Genomic DNA, 19,134 nt, shown 5'->3' with positions numbered 1-19,134 from the left:
CCGCCTCCATGTCCCACCCCCCGACAGGAACACAGCAAACCCTGGGAGGAGGAGGAAGAAAACAAAAAGCAAAAGGGAGGAAGAAAGGGGAGAACAAAGAAAAAGGCTGGACAAACAGACGATGAAGAAAAACTCGCTGGCATGGAAAGGTTTCAGCATCATCTTGCCGTTGGCCAACCGCAAAAGCAGGTTCCTTGAGATGAGGTAATCTGTGCGACTCCTTCCCGGCTCGCTCCCTGCCGAGAGCAGAGAGGAAGAGCTGCCGGAGGCCAGTGTGAGAGACAGCAGGCTCGGCCGTCCATCAGAGAGACCAGCTGGTGGAGGGCTCTGCACTGGGGGTTCCCCGGGATGAGGTAGGGCTGGGAGAGCAGTGGGAGCTGCTGCTGCTGCTGCAGGAACTTTGGGTGCTGGAGCCTGCAATGAGATGGACGACTGGCTTCTGGGCAAAGAGCACTCCTGGAAGGCAGAGAGAGGGAAAGAGAAGGGTTACTGGGACTCTGGGGTGGCACGGCTGAGAGCGATAGGGTACAGAGCAAAGGGCAGTCTATCCAACCCCAAAGATCTCATCCCAACAGAAAGAGGCTCGGTGCAAGACAAGCAGGCTTGGAGACAGATCAGAGGGTCAACGGTGACCGGGATATACGAAGGGATCCCCCAGGACTTGTTCCGGCAGCCTCTGTCACAGGGATGTTGTGCTTACAGAAGACAGAGATCCCAAATGGCTTCAACGCCTTCGGAGGAGAGAAGCACCTTTCACTGCACTGCAGTGCCAGGCCTCCCGCTCGGGCTTTGTCCAAGGATGCGTGTGTGTGACCTGCAGAAGCGAAACGGCTCGAGCAGAGTACAGGGGACAACAATTCGTGCTGCCCAGAGACGCGCGAGGAGAAGCTGAGTAAAGCCACTCCTCAGCAGGAGGAGAGGGATAATGCTCCTTCCTGCCAACACTTCCACAGAGGTCCCTTCCCTCAGGTTTTAAAAATACTAACAACCACCACCGGAAGGAAAGGGCATTAATCTTGACTGCCTAGGGCCGAAAAAAAAAAGAGAGAGAGAAAAGAAATCATCTCCTGCTGAACTTTCTTAAGCCGGAGAGGTTGTGTGTGTTGCGCTTTGGCAAAGGCCAGCCCCTGGGAGCACGCCACCCTCTCCCCGTCCTGCTCTGCACCGCCAGCCTGGCTCTCTACCCATCCCCGGGAGCGGTTCTTTCTCACCAGCATAAATTGTGCCGTTAATCTCCACCGACATGTTAATGCTCCCAATGCCGTTAGGTGACAAATTCAGTGCCGCCGCCGCCGCCGAGTCCGGTTTATCTTCTTTCAAGAAAGAAGAGATGCAGGGTTAGAGAGTAACTATCCTGTTTCCCGCACTATCCAGAGGTGATCAAAGGTGTACACAGCCCTCCTTTTGCCTCTTCTTTGGTGAGGAGATCCCCACGCGACCTCTGCTTCTGGCCCCCCGATAAGGTAAGTCTACGCAGGTGTTTAAATGCTTCAGTGTGAACTGAGTATGGGCTGGGATCCCAGCGGCGTTCGCAAATCCCTCCCCAACTCGCACGCTGGAGGGCCAAATTAACATCCCCTCCAAGGAAAAAGCTGCCAGCACGCGAGACGAGACCATCTTTTGAATCGGCTGGATGGCGGCTGTGTTTGCGGCGTTTTTTGGGGGCGGGCGGGGAGCACCTGCACAGCCCCTCTCCCCCGTCGCTGAGAGGCGGCGGTTTCTGGAGGAGCTGGTGAGGGGCTCAGACTGCAGCATCTCCAGCGGCCGCTGGAGGGAGGGGGACTACCCGCAGCGCCAAGGACTCAAGCCCAGGGACACGACGCTGGGCTGCCCCTACGGCCCGCGTCAAAGCTGGTTTTGGCTGTCCCCTCAGCCTGGAGGGTCCTTCCTAAGCCGTGTCGGCAAGCTCCGAACGTGCCAATGCAGAGCAGGGGTTGAATTCGCACTGACGTTTAAGGGGAGCTGAACGTCAAACGCTCCCGGCCGCTTCCGAACCTCCAACTTAAGCGACCCGTAACCGTGAGCCTGGGTTGCGGGATTGCTTCTCCGCGCTCGTGAATGCGCGCTTACAGTTTGCACAGCCGTATCATGGTTACCGGCCCACCCCATGTTGGTTTTGGGGCACTGGGCTATTAAAACAGAGAGAGATGATGCAGACAGTCTGCTCAGGCTCTGACACTGCATGTAAAATGCATGTTTTTAACTCCTTTCAAGTCTGCTGGGACAGCAAGTCCACCGTCCCTGTAAAGAACGCTAAGGACGCTGTTAACGTTTAACCTAAACGTTGCTATCGAGCTATAATAAGCTCACGTGGTGCTTTTCAAAAGCGCCTCTCAAAGCGCTCCGCAAAGCACAATATTATTTTTATTTTGCAGTTGGGAAAATTAGGGCACGAAAGACAGGACAGACTCGTCCACAGTCACCTAACAAAGGTGGAAATAGTATCGCTGAATCCTTAGGGCTCAGCCCTCGGCCCGTTACTATTTGTAGAGACTAAAATCGTTCCCAGCGGTTTGATTTAGGAAGTTCAGGGCGGAAAGAAAAAAAAAAAATAAAAATCAAGTGAGATGAGAGGGAATGAACATGACTTAATAAATTTGTCTTGCCTTTTACTCACTATTTTCGTTTTGGTTTTACGTAACCGTGACATTTAGGTGGATGCATAGCTGTCAGGAACTGTGATGTGAAGTCCCAACCCCATTTAACTCCGCAGCCAGCTGCTACTGCTTCGAAGGGGAACCCGCTTCGACCCTTGGCCATACATACGTCTGGCAAAGCGTCTCAATAAAGCATTTACCAGCACTGCTAGCAAAGGCCTCAAGAACAACTCTTCCCTTTCTTCTAAGCCATGCCAAACTTGCCTGGCCTTGTGCCTACATCCCAATGTACAATTAATAGGGGGTCTGAGACTTTTAATTTTAACGGATCAAAAGGTTTGGAGGAAGCAGCTGTCGGGACTGAAATTTTCTGAGGCTCTGCTGTCCAGCGAAGTGCAGCCCCCAGGACAGGTAAGGGAGCCACGGCACTTAATCAGCTTTTGAAGCCACTATATAACAGTATTGATTCTGACAACGTGACCTTTGCAGGGTGACTCCCCTTTTACAAAGCATTTCAGGAGTGCATTTCCCAGGCTGTGAATGCTGCTTATACGTGACCTCCTAACCCAGCCTTGCCAGGAGTTCTTTGCCTGGAGGCTGTGCGTAGGGTTGCAGCAGATGTTGGTAGAAGTCACCTGACTTGCTAAAAGCCCTGGGACGGGCAGGGCCCCCCTGCAGATACACAGGTCTTTGTGGCCTCCTCATCACACCTGACAAAGGATTGTGCCCTAAAATTTAGATTTAGATGCCCTAAAAGCTGGGCATCTCTCTCCCGCGTCTCCTGCAGCCTGCTACCCGTACGGAAGAAGCTGTTACCTCCACGATCAATTAAAAGGGTTCCTGACCGGGAAAAGACAGGAAAAAAAAAATCATTCCCTGCAGCACAATGCTGGCATGAGGCTCAGGTGAGAGCAGGGCCGGGGAAAGCCGAGCGTCTGGCACACGGGGGGCTTTCCCCTCCAAAAGTCGTCTTATTGACTGCAGAATCACAGGACTGCCTTTGGCCAGGCTAAACCCTGCTCTCGGATCTGAAGTACGCGCCAGGTATTAAACACGAGGGGGGTCAGGTACGTGGCCCAAAGCAATTGCAGCCAACCCACGTGCTTCCCGTGAAGGAAGGAGCATGCTTACAGCACGCAACAGAGCGCTGCCGCAAGGACAACTGAGCTAGCGTCACCTGAAACCGGCAATTCCCCACAGCGCAAGGTCCGGGGAGACACAACAGCTTGAGTCCTGAAGCAATCTCGCCGTGATCAACACAGGAGGTCATAAGCTCAGAGTAAGGGTCCTGTTGTATGGGTCAAGGGGGTTTTGTCAGCTTAGACGCAGAGCTTTCTGAACACAGCTAGGGTGCTTCCGAATCCAGGCTGGATTCGGATGATGCTGGATTATGCAGCGACAAGAACAGAATAAAACCAGCAGCAGTAAGTAAAACCTAATAAAATATTGCTACAGTTTAGCTTTGCAGTTATTGTGCTCCATTTTAACAGCTTCTTGACAGCGACCTCTGCCTGGTACCCAGAGAGAAAAATCAAGCCTGTGTGTAAAGAGGTGTTTGACATCCTAAACTGGGAGCAGTTCCCTCCCTGCTGCAGTCTGCACAGACCTTTTGTGTATCTAGAGGTGCTGCTTACCCTTGCCATTGATTTTGATCTTCATGGGGATCTGCCGCGCCATGCTGAACAGGTTGCGCTGAAGAGCCTGCTGGACGAGCCGCTGCTCCTCCTCTGTCATCCGTGAGACCTTCTTCTCCGGAGGCTCTCCCGACTCCAGTCTCTCCCTCAGCTGCTCTAGGGTGGCTGTTCTTGCTGCCACAGTTGCCTGCTGGCTAGCCAAGGTCACTGGCACGGCAATACGATTTGGCATAGACACAGTCAAGGGCACGCCGTCACCTAGAAAAGGAAAGAGTCACTTAGTCCCTCCCACGGCCCTTCCTAAAGCGAGCACGCAAAGGTTTAAACCGCAGGCAGAACGTTCTGCAAACCCCGAGCCACCCGAGTCCCACTGCTCTCGAGTCCAAAGCAGTCTGGGCGGACAAAATGGAAAATAACTGTGTTTCAGTGCCTGCGCCTCTTAACCCGGCCACCCTCTTTGCCGCGAGTAAAAAGTAGCTGACCTTTTCTGACAGCTGCTGCTGGAGACACCCGAGGATTGCTGGTCCCACTGCCTGGCGCGACGCCGATGATGGGGAAGCGGATCTTTGGGGGAGACAGGAGGGAAGGAGGCCCCGTGGTGGTGGGCGAGTAGCTGAACAAAGAGGAGCTGTAGCTGGGCCGCCTGCCTTCCCGCCTGTTGCCATCGATTGCAGCCTGGAGCTCAGCAGGAGAACTGAGGGATTTCTTCTCGCATTCGTAGGCATATAGGTACTTCATATACCTGGGAGGGAGGCGAGCACAGGGAAACTCAAGTAGGTTTCTCAATAGAACGTGAAAATCTAGGCTACAGCAACAAGCATTGCATTCGGGAAGACTTTCAGACTGAGGTCCTCTGCAGACCCGGAGTCTTTGCGTATCGTGACCACCCTGCGCTTGGTTTGATAAGCATTGAGCAGTTTGGGCGTGAGGCACAGCTCTCAAAGAAACTTTGAGTTTACTCAGTGTTTACAGGGAAGCACATAGTTACATACTACTACACCCACAAGGGCAGCAAAGAATCATCCAGAATTCCTTTACAACCGAGACACCGTCTAAAACGATAAGAATTAAGATCTTGGACTGTAACACTTAATGCAAGGAAGGAAGTTTGAGGAATTACCCTTGTCCAAGTCAATTGTACCGGGCAGCACCAAACCATACCGCTTTTGCCGAATACTGGCACACACGTTTGCAGGAGACTCTTTGTACCAAAGGCTGTAGAACTGGCAAGGAGCTCCCCTCGCTGGGACTCAGGGGCTCCAATAACTTCCAGGAAAACCGAGTCTGCCTAAGAGCTGGGTGCGGATTCCCAGAGCCCAGCCTTCCATGCTCCACTCACTAAAGCACAGCTTCGCCCCGTTGCTTAAATTTTACAGTAGGTTTACTTTCACTATTCTTTTTCCTCCACTTATTCTACTTTTGCTTCCCTTTTTTTTTTTTGCTTGCCTAACCCACGTGAGGTACTGCAGGTCAGAAAGGCAATCCTCACAGTAAGTAGGTGCTGAATGCAAGTTTCCACAACTTAGTAGCCATAACAGACATTAAATGATCAAGTTCATACTCGATGCCCACAAATCAGGAGGCCTCCCTCCCTCCTCGCTGTGCCAAGCGCTCTTCAGAGACAGAGCAAGACCCTCCTTGCCCCGAGGAGTTTAAGCTCTGAAGAGGTGAGAAAGGCAGAGGACGGAGGGAGGCGCAGAGCCCAGCGAACAAGGCGATGGCGTATTAGCGCTGGGATCGTAGGGGTGGAAGGGGAACGAGTTCAGGAAGAATCACTGCTAAGAAAAACGAGAGCAGAAAGAACAGAAAGGAAAAACTGGAAGCCTTGGGCGAGAGGGATAAATAAAGCAATTTATCAGCTCCTCCCTGGCCACAGAGTAGAAGTCTCTTAGTTTTTTTTCACCCCAATCCCTGCTTTGCACCCCCCGATCCCCACTCTGCGTTCACACCCACGCTGTTAGACCTCCCGGACTCACTGGGTTCGAAGCGTGAATGCGGCACTGGTGATGGAGGTGGGCAGATTAAGGCCTTTGGTGATCTCTCGCCAGATCTTCTTGTTGATGATTTCCACCAGCCCTCCTTTCTCGGTCACCAGCTTGTAGAGCATGTAGAGATCCAGGATCTGCTTTGCCATGATGGGGATCCGATTGATGGGAGTTCCTGCAGGGAAACAGCGGGGAAGGAAACATGGAGTCAGAGAGAAAATGAGGCCAAGAAAACCGGCGGGTTGGGGCTATCGATCTTCCTTCTAATAGGAAATTCAGGCAACTCTATTTGTAGCCTGACTTGAGGCCTCTCGATAGGTGAGTAAACGAGCCAGAGAAGTGTAGCTACATGGCACGTCCTTTTCATGAAAAATCCTTTCCTGTGGGCAAAAGCAATTATCAGACAAATAATAACCTGCAGCTAAGAGCAACTTCTAAAATAGAAAGAGGGGAAGTAGGGACTATTCAATCCTAGGGGTGAGGGAGCAGCACAGAGGAATCATTTTTTTTATGAGCTCCCAGGGCAATCTCAGATAAAAATCTGCATCGCTTGTGCTCAGGAAGGGGCTGAGCAGCCAGGCAACTCGAGCTACTCGTACATCGGGATTCGGCTCCCTCACTCCCCAGGATCTGCTATCCTGTATCGCTTGGGAACCGCGACAGAAAAGGGTACGTGACACTTGAGAGCATCTCCCTCCCCCACGTACATTTACCTCTGTCCTCCCTCACAAGCACGTGCGTAACGTTTTGCCACAGCTCCTGCTCTCACAAAGCATTTTCACCCTCCCACTCCTTTCCCCTGAACACGCTCCCAAATGACACACCGACGAGGCCACGCGTGTACCTTGGTAGCAACTGCAACCCAGCTGCTGGAGCGGTAACTCGCTGCGAGAAAGCCAGAGAAAATCGCGTTGATGGTGGAGGCGAACAAACGAGCGGTGCGACGCGGCATCAGCGTGCCCGACTGCAGACACCGCAAAGCCAGGCACCCTCGCAGCTGCTGGGAGAAGCACCAGGCATCCAAGCACCTCTTGGAGCCCAAAACAAGGTCCTGCTCCACCCTTGCGAGGATAGACGGGGCAGGCAGGGAAGCAGCTCTATCCTTCCTGTTCAGTTTTGTCATCTTGTGGGTTAACAGAGGTAAGAAAAATCTGATTTTTAACCTGATAGTGCCCTTTTAGCAGCACCTTAAAGTGATAAAGCACGCAGGGTTTGAAAAGGTCAAACTAATGAGATTTAGGCAAGGAGAGGAAGAGGGGGGAAAAACGCTGACGTAGCAAAGCTTTTATTTCGCATAGGAAATACTGTCCTGGATCAAAGAGCCGTCCATCTGAGGTCAGTATCCTGTCTACCACAATGGTCAGCACCAGCCTTTACAGGAAAGCCTGCGAAGCGCCGTAATGGACAATTATGGAATACCCAACCCACAGGGGAGACTTCTGCCACTGCTCATCAGCCAGCGATTCGGTTAATGCCCCGAAGCAGAGCAGTTTATGGCCCTTATAAATGGGTTTTATTCTGTTTAGTGAAAAGGAGTTCAGCTCAGCTCTGCAGATGTCCTCATTATACATGTAAGTGTAATTTTTTTTTTTCCCCCTCCCTCTCTTTTCTTTTTGAAGCCTGTTATGCATTAGCTCACGGTACCAATTCCCACAGGTTAATGAGATGTTGGATAGAAAAAGTAAACTTTTTCAGCTTTAAAAGGGCTGCCTTCAATTTCACCAAGTTACTAACTCTGAAACTGTAAGAAAACATAAAGAGCAACCTGATCAGGCTTGGTCTACGTGCTCCGTCATTTTATATCTACCATATCCTCTTTTCCTTGCCTTGTCTAAACAACCCCTTCCCTGTCCACGACAGAAAAGTCCACAAAGCAGTAATTTCACAAACTGCATCAGATCCTCTTCCTGCATTTCAGAGATGACAGTTCCTTCAGGGAGCAGACAGAGACAGACGTTTCCAAACTGTTCAGACGCACTGCGGCTCCATCCGTCCATCCCAGCCAGCCGCCCCAAGCCAGGAGCTGGTCCCTCCCAAAAGGCCAGCCTGTGTAAACGCAATCCTCAGCCTGCTTCGTTTTTTCCTCAGCCACCATTTTGTCTCGGTGTGTTATTGCAAAGATTAAGAGCACACTAGCAGCATCATTTCAGACACACGGAGGGCTGGGAGTGATCATGTTACCAGCCCTAAGTTATCATTCATCAGCTGAGCCACAGTAACCACAGTCACACCCAGCCCGCTCCAAATGAAAAGCAGGGAAATATTTATCTCCGAGGACTCCAGGAAGAGCCAGGGCTGGTTTTTTCCCACCCCAAAATGCCCCTTCATTAACAGTTCAGCATTTCTGCCCCAGCTGGGGTGTCCTAAGTGGCACCGCGCTGCCAGCAAAGCTTTCGCTCCACCGGGGCAGGATCAAGACCCGCTCATCCAGCAACCCCGCGCCGCTCAAAGCCACCCACTTTTCCCCAATCCAATTTAGGAAATGGCATTAACTTGTCCAGAAGGGACTTTCATCCAGCTCTCCTTGGACAGTGACCAGATGGGGAGTGAAAGGGAAGGGTCATGGGTAAGGCTCCTCAGGCAAACAAACCGCTAATACAGAAGTATAAGGAAATATCTACTGTTTAATATACTGCATTTATCCTAAACGCAGTTTTGTTCTTCTCTAGATTCTCCCATCTCAGCATTTGAAAAGGTACACAAGTATATTTATCCAAATGCTTCTGTGAAAGGGACAAACATTATCTACATCAGTAGGAAATAAAGGCTTAAATATATTTCCAGAGAGCTGGCTCATAGCTGGAGAAGAAACAGCAATCGGATCTGACCTCCCCACCTCATGTTACTACCCCTTTGACACCCTCCCTTCCTGAAGTTTGCTTTTAAACAAGATCCACCGACCAAAGTGCCCTGAAATTTAATTAGTAGCTTTGTAAACTAAGCTAAAATCTCTAGCTGTTTTTTTCGCCCCGTGAAGTTTCTTTATGCAGGCTGAGAAATTCTACAGCAGGGACAAAACTACTTCCATCCTTCTACCACTTAAGCACGGAGATGCGATCATTCCCCTCCCACGCCTTCTCACAGTACCGCTCGAAGTAGTATCTCCCAGAGCTAGCAAAGAGTGATTTGGGTTTTGGACCTGGGAAATTAACTGTACTCTTCACCGAGCGAGCTAGGGCTCTGCCAGTTTCATAGGATCCGACTGCGAAAGAGCTGAGAAGCTCTCGCAGCCCTCTCCTCCCCCAGCCCCGCTCCGAGGAAAGGCAAAGCGATAAAGTCTTTATTGGAAACCCCCAGCGCTCGAACAGGAAAGGCTGAAAAACGAGTATCATGGGACGATTGGATGCTGAAGCCGAGCGGATCCTTTCACAGGCGGCTGCAAGCCTTGTCAGGGGCCATGATGGATTACTGTCATCTGGCAGCATCAGGATTAATGATCCGGAGGTCAGAGGGGAGAATTCCAGAGGGAAAGGTCAGCAGCCAGGGGCACAGCATAAGACTTGTTGCCTTTTGATGGCAAACTCATTTTACTGTACTTTCGAGCCTCTCTATTCTGCCGGCTCTCAGAAATGCTGTACGCACTGTGCTTGCAAAGAGGCAGAAGCCTTGCCCGACTCAAGAAGAGGGCAAGGAAGATGACTCGCTCCTCTCCTAGTTCTCTTGGTACATTACTTTTTTTTTTTCCTTTTAGCATAACCCTAGCTACACAAGTACAGGGCATTCCTGCAAGGCATCAGCCAAAGGGGGGGAGACGACGAGGAGTCTGTTTCCACTGGAAAAGGGATGTTGTGTAGCTGACGAGCATGGGAGACCTCAGGAAGACAAACTCTAGGGCAGGCAAACTCCTGCTACCGAAGACCCAAGGGTGGGAGTATAGCCTAAGGGTAAGAGGCTGTAAGACTCCAGACAACCTACTTCCCCCTTTGCTAACTAGAAGGCCTGTGAAGAGGACAAAAAGCCCAAGAACGACACTGGAAGGAGAAGGAGGAATCATCCCATAGCCACGGGCTCCTGGTTTTTTGAAGGGAAAGACAGCTATAACTAAGATTAACTGTAATTCAGATTTCTGGAATAAAGAGTTTCCCTGGAGGAAGCCTCACTGTAGCTATAAACGTCTCTGTCCTTCAAGGGGAATAAGCAGCCCCCTTTGCCAAGCTGCTTCACCCCGTTCAAAAGCCTCTTCTGTTTCAGGCAGACGTAACAGAAGCCTAAAGGGCTTATAAGGATAGGCTTGAATGTCCCCTATGTCCCCTACGCTGGAGAGGCAGAAGGAGCAACTGTTTGATTTTCGTCCTTCAAGAGCTCTTTAAGAAGGGTCTGAGGAAGCTGTAAACCCCGGATAATCTTTGAATGACTGTTTTTACATCTATTGGCAATGAACCAGCATCTCGGGGTGCTGGCTGAGCCATCGGCACTCGCTCAGTGCTGAGGCTCAGCCTTCCTGCTTGTCGAAAGGGACCTTAGCTTTGGACCGTCATCATCATCTTCATCTTCACCCACCCAAGCATGCTGCCCAAGGTGGGCTTTTTCCTGCTCTTCATCCTGCCTTAGCCAGAATTCAGATTTACACCTAATTCTGAAGGCGCAGACTGATGTTAAGCAAAGAAAACTGCCCCTAAGACTGTTCTTAACCGAATCATAGAAAGTAAGTCCCCTCTCATTTTGCAGGGATTCGCTTGGCTTTGCGAGTCCTCCACGACAGGGATCCCCTGCCAAGAGCCACTCTCTCCTCTCCTCACGCTGAGCTGCACGGGAGTTCCCCACCATCAAGCAGTCTAAGCCATGACTTGTCCTGCGTGCAAGAGACAAAGAGCAGTTAATTATACCCAGCCTGGAGCACTACTTTTTCAATCACCTCCCATTTTTTCCCCTATCCAATTTACTTTCACAAGTGCCCATTTTTTAAGTAAGGAACAAAGGGGGTGAGAATCCCAAATATTTATTCTGCAGAGCAACATTCAAAGTGCAATAAAGCACGCTCTGGAGCGAAAAATAGGCACAGAGGGGGCATTTTTAAGCCACAACCTGCACAGGTAAGGAAAGAGCTGCTCTTCCCAGCTTCCACTCTAAATACGTTCGGAAGAGAAACAATATCAGACGGCCAAAAGGAAGAGGCTTTTCCCAGGAGCCTGGGGAAGTCCACAGTGATTTAAAATAATTTTGAACTAAGTCTTGAAGAGATCTTCATGTTTCTTTGAAGGGAGACGGGGAAATTACTTGGTATGAATGATCCCTGCTCTCCCAGGCTAAACAGAGGTAAAAATCAGTTCAACAGCAGACCAGCAGTGTAGGAAAGGAGCAAATCAACTTGAGCCCTGCACCGTCTCAGTTCAGGGCTTGCTTGAATTCCCCTCCCAGGACAAACCCCGGCTGGCTTCACATGAAGCTGCCCCAGCTCTTGGCATGAAGGTTGTATTTGTTGATTTGGTTCGAGTCTGTCCCAAGCACTCAGCGTTAAAATAAAAAGCGAAGGCGTACAGAAGGGAAACGATGTCTCCCCTCTTCCTCCCTGCCCTTGCCACGACAGCTGATCTAATCTCTCCCTACGCATGGCATTTCCACAGCGGGCATTCGCACCTCCCAACGGGAATGTCACCACCTGATCCACGAGCCTGCAGACCATTAGACACTCCTATCAAAGCAAGAGCCAGGACAGAGGGTAATTAATCATGCTCTATTTGACAGGAGGCCCACTTCTTATCTGCACCCCTCCCTCCAAACACCATCAGTTTCTGCTTCCCTCCTCAATAAGCGAGGCTGACAGCAGCCCCTTATCAGATTTCGGCTGCTGAACCGGAGGCAGCCTAACTGGCATCCAGCGCCCCGCTTCTATTAGCCAAGGCTCCAGCCACATTAACCTTGCCCGCACAGGGTGCTCCTCCATCCCCGAAACGGAGATCCCACGGAGATTTGCTCTCTTGTACCCAGCTCAACTACAGTCCAACTGTTCGGCTGCTACTGACGCAGCTGGGTCCAATATATTTGCCATTACAAATTTCTTCGCCAGATGTTGAACCGCCATGCAACTGGTGGTGGGTTCCCATACATACGACCTTTGAACCGAATGGGCAAACTTCTTCTCTAGGCAGAGAGGGGTACAAATACAGAAGGCAATGCAGAGAAATGGGGGCAGCTGGGAAAAATAAAGGTTGGTTGGACAGGCTGCACGAAGTCAAGAACTGGAGCATCTTCATGCCAAACAGTTCCACCTTCTTCCATCCACCTGGATATCTACAGCATCATCTCTTCGGTGCTGAGCCACCTCCGCTGCTCGAGTGCAGCAGTTCATTAATCATTTGAAAAACATGCTGTTAAAATTTAGGGGGGGGGGGAAGGCCAAGAACACCCATCGCAAAGAGGAAGTACCAATATAAGGAAGAGCTCGAGAAGACCAGGATTCGAGACACAAACATCCAGCCTTTGAGATGCTGGAGAAACACCTGACAATTTAACATCTCAATCTTCAGGGGAAGCGAGGAAGAAACCCCTTTGACTCCATCACTCAATTCTGTATACCCAGGAAGGAGCACCTGGGATTCAGAGATCCTCAGCTGGCAATCGCTAGAGCAGACTGGTGATGGAAATCCGATGAATGAGCTACAGAAAGGTTCATGCAAAGCAACAACAGCCAATCACTTCAAATTAATTTCTTTTGTACCCTGTCCAGTGCTAACTCAGTTCGTAACAAAACATTTAAGCTGCTCAAACGCTCTTCACGCTGGCTAAATTTAAAACAAATCTCCTGTAAGCCAGAACCAAGTAAACTCCCAATACTATTTTCCCATTGATTACAACTGCAGCTTCCAATGTGATTTTCCTTTGGAGCTAAAGCAATATTCACTCTAAAATACCATTTTTCAGCTGCTTAAAGCCAAGGGATATTAATTATTTGAACTGTACTGGGTACTTTCCCAGGAAAGATTTTTTTTTTTAGGTCTTTCCAAAGGGAAACTTCCAGGCTTTTTCCAAATTAGAGAAAAAATTCTCATGTCTCGATGTCTGCAGTGAATGTTTTGATGTATGAAAAACAGAAGGGGGAGAAAGTTTGGTTTTTGTGGGAAGGACCGGCTGATAACTGCTTCTAAGTTATTGCACTTTGCAAATTTTGCAAATTGGCCCAGGTACAATCCCCCAAAATATCAACTTATGAATCTGGTGGAGACTTTCAGTCACACGGCACCTAAGGTTGATGGGCAAGACACTGCCTGCAAGAGTTTTCTGGATGCTACAGAGAAGCCTACCTCAGGTACAGGACTATGCATCCCCAGAGGAGCTGGATTCAAGTTGTTCGGAGATCCCGAGCACCTCGCTTTGCACCTGTTTTTATCCTAGCATCTCTTAGAAGTGTTTAAGTAGATGGAGTAGTGCATTCTCCGTTCCCTGTTCCGAAAGGCTCAAACCACTTAAAGAATACAGAGGAATGTAAACCAGAATGCCAGCTCCCCCTACAACTTAAGGAAAAGCCATTCTTTCCATTCTTTCTAACAATATAAAGGTAAAAACCTAAAATATTTCACTGATCCCCACTGCTTACCATCTGCACAAGACACTAATCACCATTCTTCCTCAGTCTAAGTCGGAACAGCTGACCACAGAGGTTCTTTGAAGGAGGTACTGGAGGCAGAGATTCAGCTGTGTACAAATCCAAGGGTCTAACGGGGAAGAGGACTTTGCCTGGTTGGTTTGGACCATCCAGAAGAGACCTCTGCAGTGCCTCGAGTGAGAATTTGCCACTGCAGAACTTCATCTGCTGTTTAGGGAAGCATTTGCTGTGGCTCAGCATTAAGCAGGTAGCATGAGCATAGGATGCTGAGAACTCATGTCTATTGACGTCTCATTTAGAGAACTACATTGCTTAATTCAGATTCAGAAATATCTCCAGAGGATCAAAAGAAGAAACCTGCAAAATTGAATCAGTAGAAGAATGAAGCGTATTCCCCAGACAAACATTTCATAAACACCACTTGGCCTATAGATAAACGAATCCATCAGTAAATGCTTTTGTCAATACCCTGGATTTGTTGTATTTCCACATCTAAAATGTGCAGGCAGAGCATACAACAGCAGGAAAACATTAAAACCACACGGTCAGACTTACAAAGCCCCTTCTATGTATATACGCATAAAAAAACAGAATGGTCAAGCCATCTGGGAAAACCAAGGTCACGCAGAAACCTTGAACAAAATTAGTAGAGCTGTACAATTGGAGACGTTTTATGAGGTCTTCACAAAGGCAGTACTTAAAGTGAACAAAACAGCTTCCCTTGAAAGGGAGCCTTTCCTAAGACACCATAGCACGCAGTTAGATCTCTTCCCCGTCAAACCTTTTCTCAAGAGGAATTGTCTTGCACGAACACTGCTGATCCTTCCAGGGGATGAAACAGTCCCGCTACTACTCCAACTCTCTCCTGACCAGCGCTACCGGAATACGATCAGCTCAATTACTGGTGGCTGCCTTAGTGGCTGTAGGAGTCATGCCACTAACAGCCCTTCGCCATCTGGGGACAAAAAGCAGCCTAGCTGTGCTACCTAGTACATGCTACAGGGCTAACAGCTACATTTTTCTACTACTCATCATACCTCTGCCTTCTATCGCACACAAAAAAAAGATGGAGACAAAATTTAGCTTCAGGGTATGTTCACAGGGTGAGAAGGACCCGAAAAGAAGTGGAAGATGCCATCATCTCTAACGCTGATCTGAGTAAATGAACTTGCCCACCTGGCTACATACATTTCTGTAATAAAATTCTTTTCAGTGATACAAAAGACGGGGGAACGCAAGATTACCCTGAGTTATTGCAATGGATGCAGCTCTACCCTGAGTGCTTAGCAAACTGCTCCCGCCTGCAGTGCCCTCGGTGGCAGGCAGAACAAATCCAGCCTCCATGCCTCCAACGCAGCCCACTCCGCAGCACGCTAGCCTCAGCCCGTGCCCTTAAAAAAATACCCTGAACCACAAACCTGCCCATAGAGTGGCTCCCCATGCAGCAGGAGGTTAAAAATACAGCTTCTGAGAAACCAGACCTCGAGACATCAGGGCTCAGCTTGTCACAAGACACCAGATCAGCAATGGAGATGGAGGGAAGCCACTGCCGAAGCTGCTTATCCCTGCTCAGTCCGAGGAAAGACAACCTTTGGTTTGAGACTGCAGAAGAGCTGAGAAAGGGGAAGGTGGAAGCGGTAATACAGCAAGCTAGCATCATCCCTGCCAAGCTAGCATCAGGCCGGTCCTGTTGTAAGCCTGGTTCGAAGCTAGTCCTGCACACTAATTGCTCTCATCGGCTGGTCTCCCTCCTCTCCCCATCTGCCCCTTCAATCACAGCCACGGTGGGACCCACTCACCTAAACACATACAAGGAATAAAACATCCAACAAAGGAAGAGTTACAGCTTTCCTCTCATCTCCCTCTTCCATCATTATTGCCACTGAAGGGCCATTTTATCACTTGCAGCTGTGGTCATTCAGCGACAACCTGCTGTGCTCAGAGGCAGATGAGACCTGCACATTTGATCTGCATTAAGCCTGTTTCATGGCTTCACATTTCTAGGTACATTCCTAACAGCAGCACCAACAACCAAATCTTTTCATCCCTCCAACTACTCAGTAGATCCTGTGAAATCTGTCATTTATCTTTCACATCAGGCTTTTTTTGGTTCAGCATGAGTTAGCAATCTGTGCCCCAAATCCATCAGCCCCAAACAAGGGCCAGCACTTCTCCGGCTCCTCCTGGACAACAGCAAAATCCCCATCTTTACACCAGCAAATGTTTATTAGCAGAGCTGCTTTCCACTCCCTTCAGACACGAGGTGCAAATTAACCAGCTCTTCACACATACTAGCTAAGAAACACAGCACTTTGCTCTCAGGTGCAATGAGCCCTGGGTTGTATCCATCTTTGGGGGACTCTTTCAGAACAAGGCAGCTGTTCAGCCTTGTTTGGTTTAGGATGCTCATTTGGCACATAAAGCAAGGGGAGGAGAAATGAAAGCCTGAACGGTATCCTATGATAACTTCGCTGTAGAAGCTCGCAGATTTTTGAAGATCCCGGAATAGGACACAGTGGGCGAGTCCATCTGCTCACTAGAAAACCAAAGCCCTGCTGTAGATAGCGGTGGGGAGAGCAGGCATGGGAAAAGTGGACAGTACAGCTTCTGAAAAACCATGCCAAGGCAGAAGATTTCCTCTGCAGTACGGCACAGCAGCTCAGATTAACGACAGAAGAGAAGCTGCCTCCTATAGCTCAACATACGCCATTCAGTTCTCCTATCAACACGAAGAAACTTAGCTCCCCAGAGTCCTTCTGCCTATTTCTTCTGGGGCTGCCAAAATAGAAAGCAAGCCCACAACTGCCTCATACCTTCCAATCTAGCCAGTTCCCCAGAGCAGGGCCGAACATTTCCAGCCCCTCTGGCAGAGGGCTGTCAGTTCCCGGCATCTCTCCCCCATGGGTGCTGGGCTCTTAGATTTCACTTTCAGCCTTCTAGCAAGCAAGAAAACGAGGGAGTCTCCAGAAAACAAATACAATTGGAAATGCCCAGATGATTAAAAGCTAAACTCCTACAGCAACCAGCTGGTGACCAGCTCAGCCCCTGCACTGGGAACGTGTCAATTATAAATAATTAAAAGGTAACAGGAAGGAGACACTGAAGTATTAAGCAGATTTCTCTCTAGGTATCTGGAGGTTTCTATTGCTGCCAATCACACCCTTCAGATTATTGTCTTGTCTGTCAGTCATCCCAGCCCTTACATTAACATGTGAGCTCAGGTTAACATTTGCAAGTAAACTAATTAAGCCCGGTTATGCCTCTGCACACAAAAGCCAAAAATATCAGCAAAACCCAGCTCTAATTTTTAACCGATTAGGAAGCATACCCTCAAACCGCCGGAGAGTGAAAACTCACACAGGTCAGCTGTCAGCCCCAGCCATGCCAGGAAAGACAGGCACGGATACGAAGAGCAATTGCAATAGCTGCATTTTGGATAGCCTTTCCTCTGCTTGTCTAGTCATCCACAGAGGGGGATGCATCTGAAGACGCAGGGTTCAAAAGACAACTGGAAATGAGACTCCAGCTCCAACCCAGCAATCAGATAACTTTCAAATAGATGAGACCGAGATGTTGCATATTTATACTTTATTAGACTCTCAGGGCACAGTACTGCTGGTGACACTACGGCGGACCCCCTTCCAAATAAGCACAACCGGGCTCGTTTGGTCCAGCACACTCTCAGAGAGCATTACGCCAGGAGGGAGCAACCGGTCCTTTTTATGTCCGTTCTTCACACCTACCTTCAGCAGACTTTTTGGAAACAATGAAAAGCTCTATAGCACAATTTAACACTTTGTCAGAAGCACCTTTGTTGGAAGAGTCTGGCCTGGCATGCTTGGAGAGGTAAAGGAAAAGAGAACCACAAAGCATTTCCCACAAGTGTTCAGAGACGTACGCTTCATACGCTACTACGTACATGTACATTTTTATTACGGATAGTTTGCAATGAGGGAACTGAACTTTGATAACTAGGGGACAGAAAGAGACTTTTGTGACATCCCAGCTGAGCTACTTCACACATGCATCACCACTCCTGTAGCAAGGAGAGATGCAAGTTGCTGACACCCCAGGGAGGAATGCGAGAACATTTCTGAACTGTGCGCTTCTGCACTCAGTTACACAAAATTACTCAACGGAAAGCTGACACATTGTGAATCTACAGGAAAGTGTGGCTCGGTGTCTGTTTTCCCAGTCCCCAGATTGCGCGCCACTACTCTACGCAGACTGTGAAGACATTCACAGTCAGCTTCCACATGCCACTGAAATCAAACATGAGAAGATGTGTGATCGTGCCACGTGAAGGGCAGACCAGAGAATCCGCAGCGGTACTCGGCATTGTTTCAAAAATCCTTGGGGAGCCAGGCTTCTTGGGCTCTTCAGTGCGTGGACAACTTGAGTATTAGGCAGGAGTGAGGGTAGAAAAATAGTGTCTGGGAAATTAAGTTACAGGGCAGAAGAGTTCTTTCCTACCGAGCTCCTTACCTCCCAAGGTAAATATCTCAAGTCTTACCGCTGCTCTTCCACCAGATCTGCAGGTTCAAGGGCCGGATTTGTTCTTTCAAGCTCAGGAGGGAAGAATTCAAACTGCAGCAGCACCCCTCCGCCCCATTTTACCGTATCAAGTTCAAATAAATGCTCACCCCTCTTCTGCATGAAGATGAAGAGGTCATCCAGGAACTCCTTCCGTTCAGGGTCACTATCCAGTTCATAGAGCTGGGGGAAAAAATAAAAATGAAGCCACATTGAGACAGATAAAATTAAAAGAATAATATTAGCTTCTTCCAGCAGGTGATCTGGTGTTTGTACTGGGGGAATGAAAGGCAGCCACAGGCAGAGAGGCAAAATGAGGAAGGATTACCAGGCACAGTACAGACTGGCACCCTGAGGGGAACAGGATTCCACTCAGTTAACAGCACTGCTACAGCGCAGGGTTTGAAACCACCTGAAAGCAAAGGGGAGAGAAACGATTAAGACAAGTTGGAAAGAAAGATGAGACAACCAAAAGGAAGGTGACAGTGGTCCAGGGCGGATTAGTGGTCTGTACCTTTGAGACACCAGGGACGTAAACTTCTCTGCAGCTTCTCCTAGCCTCGTGACTCCCTCCCTTCAGGGATTGTCATGTAAGTGACAAACTCCAAGTCCCTTGAAGGGGGAGATGAAAGGATAGAGCTTTCTTGTAACTACTAAGGCCTGGCAGGAAAGGCTCCTCTAAAATAAGCCAAAAAGCCTTGAAAGATATCAGAAACCAGCCTGGAACGGGTTTGCTGCAGAAATCATTTTACCAAAAGGCTTAAAGACCCAAGCATTTAAAACAAAGTTCCGCAGGCAGCTTATTCCAAAGGAGAGGCACTGCATGCTAGCATTATCCGCTG

The 19,134-nt window shown here is 49.2% G+C and overlaps 1 protein-coding gene across 1 annotated transcript in view; it reads right to left on the bottom strand.

Moving 5' to 3' along the window:
* Positions 1 to 59: 59 nt before the first annotated feature.
* Positions 60 to 19,134, bottom strand: part of ARID3B (AT-rich interaction domain 3B) — a 32,354-nt gene continuing 13,279 nt past the window's right edge. Inside the window, 6 exon segments of the mRNA XM_009278852.1 lie at positions 60 to 456; positions 1,212 to 1,313; positions 4,232 to 4,489; positions 4,714 to 4,973; positions 6,208 to 6,391; positions 18,403 to 18,475. Of these exon segments, the coding sequence (XP_009277127.1) occupies positions 302 to 456; positions 1,212 to 1,313; positions 4,232 to 4,489; positions 4,714 to 4,973; positions 6,208 to 6,391; positions 18,403 to 18,475 (1,032 nt within the window). The 3' untranslated portion in view covers positions 60 to 301.

The sequence above is a fragment of the Aptenodytes forsteri genome, unplaced genomic scaffold (genome assembly GCF_000699145.1).
Source record: "Aptenodytes forsteri isolate BGI_AS27 unplaced genomic scaffold, ASM69914v1 Scaffold258, whole genome shotgun sequence".
Classification (NCBI taxonomy): Eukaryota; Metazoa; Chordata; class Aves; order Sphenisciformes; family Spheniscidae; genus Aptenodytes; species Aptenodytes forsteri.
This window is presented reverse-complemented; position numbering and strand designations above follow the sequence as displayed.